General features: G+C 51.7%; 1 protein-coding gene across 2 annotated transcripts; it reads right to left on the bottom strand.

Annotated features, from left to right (window-relative positions):
- Positions 1-1,028: 1,028 nt before the first annotated feature.
- EVX1 (even-skipped homeobox 1) lies at positions 1,029-4,637 on the bottom strand. 2 transcript variants are annotated; one of them, XM_053957605.1, is made up of 3 exons: positions 4,150-4,637; positions 2,381-2,631; positions 1,029-1,655 (listed from the first exon to the last, which is right to left on the bottom strand). In XM_053957605.1, exons 1-3 carry the CDS (start codon positions 4,580-4,582, stop codon positions 1,125-1,127), a joined length of 1,215 nt encoding a protein of 404 aa, XP_053813580.1. In that variant the 5' UTR covers positions 4,583-4,637; the 3' UTR covers positions 1,029-1,124. The 2 variants fall into 2 exon arrangements, with proteins under 2 accessions (XP_053813580.1, XP_053813589.1); XM_053957614.1 differs by having other exon boundaries at positions 4,205-4,275.
- Between the last annotated feature and the right edge of the window lie 3,507 nt (positions 4,638-8,144).

Here is an 8,144-nt window from a genome sequence, read left to right as displayed (position 1 = left end):
AAGTACAAAGGAAGGGAAATAGCCTTTGCTCCAATTTACAGACTGGTGCTTGTCTGAAGGAGTTGTGCTCCCTGTCACCTCTAATCTCTTCCCTTGGCGGCTTGTTAGCGTTTGGCACGGGGTCTTTGCTCTCAGAGCATTGTACATTCGATATTCAAAAACCCTCTTTACATATACATCACTTGCTAATTTCGTCAGTGTGTGCACATTTCAGCGACTGGTAATAGGACATTGTTATTTAAAGGACAAATAGCTCTGACCCATAAAGAGGCAGGAGCTCATATTTTTCCCCTGCCAGTTCCAGTCTGCCTCTTAAAAATAAAAGTTGGAATGAAAGAGGAAATGAAATGCTGGATTTCTGCTCACAACGAAGAACGAGACAAGGGAGGGTAAAGAAAGCAATTAAACGACGAAAGTAATGTACAGAATGACAGGTTTTCTTTATGGTAAAGCATTGTTATTTTCCATAGAGACAACTGGATAATACTGCCGAGTTGCAAACCGGAAACCTTTTGGGGTTTATTTTTGTTGTTTGCATGTTGTTTTTATTTTCTGAACACTGAGGGATTACATCTTTGCTTTCTTCATGCGCACAAGCCATTTCGTTATCAAGATAGTGTTTCTTTCAAGTATTTCAGATTTTCCTTCTCCGTCTCATAGGTTTGTGCATAAGGTTTGTTGTGATCCGCAGAACCCCCAGCCCTTGGGAATAAGTCTGTCCACGGAAAAGAAAGTCCCAGCACATTTCTATAGGTAGCTGGCTGGACCATATTTCATTCGAGTTGATTTTCTTCCTCCTTCGTGCCTAAATTTCTTCTCAGAGATAAATCACTAGTAATTTCTTTCCTTCTTTCTTTTACTTTCCCCCCTTGGAATGTAAATCCTTTTAAGACTGAGCTATTTTTAGTCTCTTTTCTTCTTTTTTTTTTTTTTTTTTTTTTTTCTTTTCTTTTTTTTTTTTTTTTTCTTTTTTTTTTTTTTTTTGGTTGTTTCTTTTCTGTGGGTGTTCGCGGCTGAGGAGAGAACATGGGCTATTAAGATTAAATAAACATGGGCTGTAGGTACATTAACTCGAAGAGAAGTCCGAGAAAGGGATGAGTATTTAATGACCCTGAGACAAAGGTTTATCTCGTTAAAGGTACTTCTTCTCTCTGGTCCATGGAAACTGAGGTGGCTTTGCTCAGCACAGAGGGCGTGAAAGTGAGAAAGGAGTCAGTCCTGGTTGTGGCCGAACAGGTAAAGTCTGATCCGGAGGGTCTCTGCGCCAGCCCGTTGGACTGGCCGCTGTGGCATGCCAGGCAGGAGCAGGGGTTGCCCCCGGCGCTGCTGAGTCCATGAGTTGGGGCAGGGTAGAGAGAGGGATGTCTGAAGGCGCACAGCAGTTCTGGTCTCGGGTACGGGTGGGACAGGACCCTGAAGGTGTCCAGAGGCCTCAGGGGGGTACTGAAGGGGGTGGCGGCAGAGGCCGATGTGGCGCCGATGCCCATGTGGGAGTAGTAGGGCAGGGGCAGGTGGGACGGGAATGGATACGGCAGGTTCCCGGTGGCTGCCGCGTGGCTCATCATGTACGTATAAAACGCCGGGTCGGCCGGATGAGGCCAGGTCATGGCCAGACGCTGCCGCTTGTCCTTCATCCTGCGGTTCTGGAACCAAACCTGCGGACAGAGGAGAGACGAGAGCCGTCACCCGCCGCCGCCGCTCTCCGCCTGGCCGCTGGCCCCGGCCCTACTCCCAGGGCGGTGCGGCGGACGTGGGTCTGCCGGAGAGTGGAGACCGGCGCCAGCTTTCCCTCCTAGAGGGACTTGTCATCACGTACAGAGGGATCAGTTAAGCCCCTATAAAAATCCACCGGGAGACACAGAGGAACAGCCCTTTCAGAGTGCTTGTTTTCCTTTTTGCTTGTTAGGGCTTGTCCTGCTGCCCCTCACCCCCAGTCCCTGGGTCCGGGCCAGCCGGGCAGCTCTGCCTCATTGCTGCCCTTTCACATCCAGAACTACCTGGGATTGTTGCTATGGGGTTTATTTTCATGTGCAAATGTTTTGGAAAAGGCAAAGCAAAGCGAGATCGAAACAAGATCTGCTACTGGCTTTCTCTTCCCTCCCCCAAGAGCTGAGCAAAATTTGGACTGAACCGAAGGGAGGATTAAAAATAATCTGCTAGGGAGAGGGCAGATTAGCGGCGCTGGCCGGGATGGCTCCGAGAGCCGTGTCCCGTCTCCCGCATTGCTGCAGGGTGCGGGCAGGGCCAGGAAAGGGGCGGGAGGCGGGGGGAGCTGAGAGGGAGGGTTATGCTGGCGAAGTGCTTTCCCGAGTTTTGCAAGGAAGTTTGGCCATACAGATTTATATCGTGCTAATTGGAAACATGTCCGAGCTGCGTGTACCTTGATGGTGGTTTCTGGCAGATTTAGAGCAGCCGCCAGCTCGCATCTCCGGGGCCTGGACACGTAATTCTCCCGGTAAAACTCCTTCTCCAGCCGGGCGATCTGCTCGCGGGTGAAGGCGGTGCGGTAGCGGCGCATTTGGTCGCTGGCGCTGCAGGCCAGCGAGCCCTGGGAGCCGCCGCTGCCTCCGCTGCCCTTGGGGTGATCCCCCCCGCCGCTGGGGCTGCCGGCCAACGCCTCGGAGCACGGCCCTGTGTGGGGAGCCCGGAGCAACGACACACGCTCGGAGGCGGGCGGGCACGGAGGGATGCTCGCCGTCCACCTCCCCAGCAAACCCACTTCAGCCTCCCATTCCACCCCATTTCGAGTTTCCATACCCGGCTCGGTGTACTGAGGGTATTGGGGTACTGACATTCAAGAAGGACCGGGGAAGAAGGCAGTGAGAAAGGGGATGAAACACCGCCTAAGGGTTTGAGAAGGGCTTATTCATTCTGGCTGGGAGGTTACCTGTTCCCCGTCCTCCCCTACACACACCCCCCGCAATGGCGGTGTCTGCTCGCTGAGCCTCCCACTGGCTTCCCGCACCGGGAAACCGGAGCGCCGCAGCATCCCCCGACCCTGAGTGTCTGGAAAAGGCAGGTGCGCCCGCCATCCATGCAGCACGGCCCCGCTGCTCCTTCCTCCAGGCCAGCAAGGACCCAGGAGTGGAGCAGCCAGCAGACAGGGGCTGATCTCTCTACGGGGAAGGTGAGGCCTTAGGGATCTCGGCTCAGCCTCCAAAGAGCAGAATGGGATATTTTCAATGAGCCTCTAAGGGACGAGGGAGGACAGACAGCACTCTCTACGCTTCCCGGCTTCTTGAAGTGATTGAGGAACGGGGAGGGAGGAGAAGTGGGTTGTTGTCAGGGTAGGGACGTCTTTGCCGGGCTGGGAAGGTGGGAATAGGGAGTGGGGAGTGGGGGCAGGGGGAAAAGGGGCCTGTCCGCTGCCTTTGCTTTCAAATGCAACTCTCCCTCATTGTGCCCGAGACCAAAGGCAATTAATTCATTGGGACCATTTCCGAGCTGGCGCCACCGAGACATAGAAGTGACAAGGTAATTTGGACCTCTCCTTTTTTTTTTTTCCCTCTTTTTTTTTTTTTTTTTTTTTTTTTTAACCCAACGTGCAAACAAGGCCCTCGCTACCGCGCTTGGGGCTGGCATGAGTCGGCGAGAGATTTTACAGTCTTTATGGGCGCTTCCGCACTCGCCCGGGCACATTTCACCCTGCAAAACCACAAACAGCTCTTGGCCAGAAAACCCGTTTGATCTTACCCACACGCACACACAGACAAAAAAAAAAAAAACCGCCAGTGTGGAGGATCGTAAGGGATTTCCTGAAGTATGCACTGTCTAGGCGATGGGGAAGAATAAAAATAAAATAGACCAGATTGAAGAGGAGAATGCGTGGTTGTCTTGACCAAAAAGATCCTACGGGACAAGCTGCAAACCTGACGCATCCACGATGGGAAGCCTGGCTCCCCTCCAGGGACGCGGGGGCTGCCCGGTGTCGTGTCCTCTGACTCTCAAACAAGTCTCCCGGTGGCAGGGAGGTGAGCAATCAGTCAGGAAAGAGATCACACACGCGCAGACACACACACACCCGATTTCGTTGCCCCTCGCTCATCTGGCGAGGGGAAAATCCCCTCCGGCAGCCCCCCCGCCCCACCAGTGCTGCCACCCAGCCCCGGAGCGGACGTGGGGCTGGAGGCATGGGAAGGAGATGGGTACCTTTGCTGTGCTGGTACTCGGCGCTCCCCGTGGCGCAGTCCGGGGTGCAGCTCACCTCGATTTCCTCATAGAAATCCGACTCGGTGTCCGAGCTGCTCTGCTGCCCTTTGCTGGAGGGGAGTTCCGGGACGGGGGGCTGCTGTCCGGCCGAAAGCAGTGCTGCCGCCGCCGAGCGGCTCTCCGCCACCGTCCCTGTCCCTGGCAGCACCTCCACCTCCTCTTCGTCTTCTCCTCCGCCACCTCCTCCTCCTCCTCTCTCCCGGGACGACAAGGGGCCAGGTCTGGGGCTGATGCAGTTCCGATGGATCATCTTCTCCTGCGGCTCCGCAGCGGGGCTCCCCACTGCTTCGGACAAATTAGGCACCCTCTTGCCAACTAGAGCGCCAAGAGTAGTCCCCTCCAGAAACATCACCATCTCCTTCCTGGTTTCCATTGTGGCTTTGCTTAAGGGAGGGGAGAAAAAAAATCCAGATCTCTTCCCCCCCTCCCTCCTACTCCCGCCCCAGCCTTGTACAAACCCAGCAACCCTCTTCTGCCAATGCAGAGGAACCAGCGGTGAGATAGGGTGACCTTGTGATGCGAGCGCTACACTATGCTGTGCTGCTCTGGGAGGGATCACCATTGCCCTCTTCTTTCTAAGCTGTCATCCTCAATGGTGCAGTCGTCACTACAGTACCACCGGTGACGCCACACATTGATTGCCAGTGGATAAATAGAAACGTCTGCCATTGGGAAGATGAAAGGAAGAGCCGGAGCGAATGGGCTAAATGCGTGATGCACCAGGTGTAGGAGCCCGAGATGGAGAGGGAAGTGTGAAAAAGAGATGCATATGGAGCTGCAAAGATGTTGTAACATGCGGAGAGAGTTCCGCGGGGGGAAGCCTTGCCTGACAATTAAATAGCCCTTTGACTGCTTTAAGGCACAACCTTGATGTAGAATTGAGGCGACGATCCTTAGCTGCATCCTGGAAGTGAGAAGATACTTACTCAAGCCTCTTCCTTGGATGCATTATTTATTGCTGGCAATCAGCTTCCGCCTAACTGCATATATAAGGCTTCTAAGAATCCTTTGCAAACTTGAGGATAAAGAAATGCGCTGCTGACATTTGAATGTAAAAATAGCTTTAATTTCTTGCTCTGGGTCAATATCGGTTCCTATCGGTATAATTGTCATCGCTTTCTGTTTACTGAGATTAAAATGTTAGTTTACCATTTGGAAATGCGGTTATATATTTATTGGTTTTTACATATGAAAAGATACAACTACTTCGCTTGTAACTGTAGTTATTCTGGCTATCTGCCGTTTATCGTTTGTTCTTATTTTTTTCCTTTGCTTTTCCCATTTTTCCATGATTCTTGCGCTTTTATGAGGGTTTTATGTCTCCTTTCCTTTCTTCTTTTTAACTAAGTGTTTTGCACAAATTATTATCTACTTTCGGGGCAGTGGGGAGGGGGAGAGGGGATGGAAGAAGAAGGTCTGCCAAGAGTAATTCAGGCTCAGAAAAATGCAAGTTATCAAGGCCAGAGCTTATGCTAGCTAGCAGATGTTGTTGAAAGAGACATGACAAGGGCAACAATTTGGACAGCACTTGTCTGAAAATAAGGGACCCTGTACCATAAATACAGTGGCACGTGTAATCTTTTTGGCGTATTATGATATTTCTAATTAATGCGGTAAGGATCTCATCTTTAGTTAGCATTGCCTCACATGTGTAATGTCAAGTCATTTTTCACCATCTGTCGTAACTAGGTTGTTCTAATTTTTTTTTTTCCCTCGGAGTGTTATTGGCTAGTCAGGATACAGAAAACATTCAACCAATTACAATCCCAACCCGGTAAGGAATTTACTGGCATATCTGAGGTGACGTCGCTCCGGTGGGGAACAGGCAGCGCAATAGGAAACCTGCTGTGATTTTCCGTCTAGTCCTGCGAGCAAGATGCAGAGAGACAAACAAACAAGCAAGCAAACAAGATTCCCGGTCTGCTGAATGCATGGATTAAGGAGTGGTCTTAGCAATAAGCATACTCTTTCCAGGGTGATAAACCACGAGTTTTTACAGGGCTGTGGTCACCATTCTCCCTTTCTCCCTGTATATACACGCACGTATTTTTCCATGCAAACGCACATCATGCACATAACACTCTGGACTGCGCTGCTTTCCATCACACTTTGTGAACTGTGCACTGCTCCAAAGCTTGAAAAATTATGGAAAACTCACTGATAAATTCCCTTTCCTTTCCCTCCCCTGCCAGCCTCTAGACCGACGTGTGCCCTGTGAGGACCTGCCGCCCATCCCTGCCGCAGCCGGGCTCGGCTCTGCGGGCTGTGTGAGCGTGGAGTCGGGGAAGCAGAACCAGGTCCTGGTGGGTGGAAGGATGGATAGATGGATGGATGGATGGATGGATGGATGGATGGATGGATGGATGGATGGATGGGTAAGGCAGTCCGTCAATCCGTCTTCGGTACTGAACAGAGCAGAAGGGCAGCGCTGTACCCGCTGAGCAGAGCGGTGCGGACCGGAGCTGTGGGGCAAGGCCAGACGAGGCGAGGCGGGGGTGCTCGGGCAGCGCTCTTTCCGTGTCGTGCCGGTGTCGCTTCCCACGGCTGGTGGCGTCGTTTTTGCGCTTTGTTGGGGTAAGCAGGGGATCTGTGCTCGTGTTCTCGGCACCTCTGGGGGGAATGTGAAGGTTCAGCCTCCCCCTGGGCCCACAGTAGCCCCAGCTTCCCGAGAAAGCTCACTTCCAGCCTCCTTCCTAGAGCTCGGCCAAGCAGCCCTGTGGGAAGAAACTGGCTGGTGTCTGTGGCGGACAGAGAGGATTTCCGCATCACAACGAGTTTGGTGGTAATAAGAAGAGGGATGTTAATGTCTGTTTCTAAATAAGACAGGAGCTTTCTAAATAAATCAGGAGCTGAATTCTAAGTGCAAGGGAGCGCTCCCAGAATGGGTGATGGAAGCGACTGTGGGGAAGTTAATGGGAAATCCTCTCTCTGCCAGACCGGAGCCCTAGGGATGATTCCTGTGGATTATGCTGGCCGATCCCCAGGAATTTTATCATCTTCGTTTACGAGTCACCGCTGCCTCCTTCCTCACCCCATTCTTAATGCGTTCCCACCAAGAAGCCATCCGTCTTGTACCCCGAGTCGGAGGTTTTGTTGAGCCCGACACGATGGTCATTGCTACGGAAGGCTTGACGCAGCCCGCAGCAGCACAGGCTGTGGAACACCCCCGCACGGACAGACGGACGCCCCCCCTCGCCCCCATGCTTTAATTTGCCACGGGTAAACACAGAGAGTTAAAGGCCCGAGTGGAATCTAAGAACGGGGAAAAAAAACTAAAAAAAAAAAAAACCCACACACAAAAAAAAAACTTTAAAAAAAAAAAAGTACTGGAAGTTTTGGGGTCACTTTAGATTGGATTAGTTAAGGCTTCTTAAAACGTCTATTTTTCCATCCCCCAGGAAAAGTACCGCCGCAAGAGCCTCCCGCACATCAACGAGCCGGTGATGCGGCATGGTGGAGCGAGGAGCCCCGTCCCACTCTCTGCCGCCGCGGAGTTTTGCCTCACCGGGAATGCAGGGTTCGCACCGCCTTCTGTCTAGTGTTTCTCTCAGATCTGTCATGCTCGATTTGGAAGGATACTCCCTCATTTGGGATTAATTTCCAGGCAGATTGGAAAGTGTATCCCTATGGGTGTGGGTGGGTTTTTTTCCTGCATGCTCCAGACCGAGATTTAAAACCTACTCTCTCTTGCTCGCTAGGTCACAGCCAGGTTGCCATAAACATGCCCAAAACTTTTCAAACGTATTTATTTCTCCATGTTTGCAGCTTTCCTTGATGATATACGTCCAAGGCGGGATCAGGACACCGAATCCCGTCTTAATGCTGTCTGAAATGTAGTCCCGTATACAAAAAAAAAAAAAAACGAAACAACGCACACACCCTTCCCAAAACGAGGAAGTAATAGGGGAACATTCAAACATTGCGAGAGTGATATG

This window comes from Vidua chalybeata, chromosome 1 (assembly GCF_026979565.1).
Source record: "Vidua chalybeata isolate OUT-0048 chromosome 1, bVidCha1 merged haplotype, whole genome shotgun sequence".
Classification (NCBI taxonomy): domain Eukaryota; kingdom Metazoa; phylum Chordata; class Aves; order Passeriformes; family Viduidae; genus Vidua; species Vidua chalybeata.
Note: the sequence above shows the minus strand (reverse complement) of the source record. Positions and strands in the feature narration are given on the sequence as shown.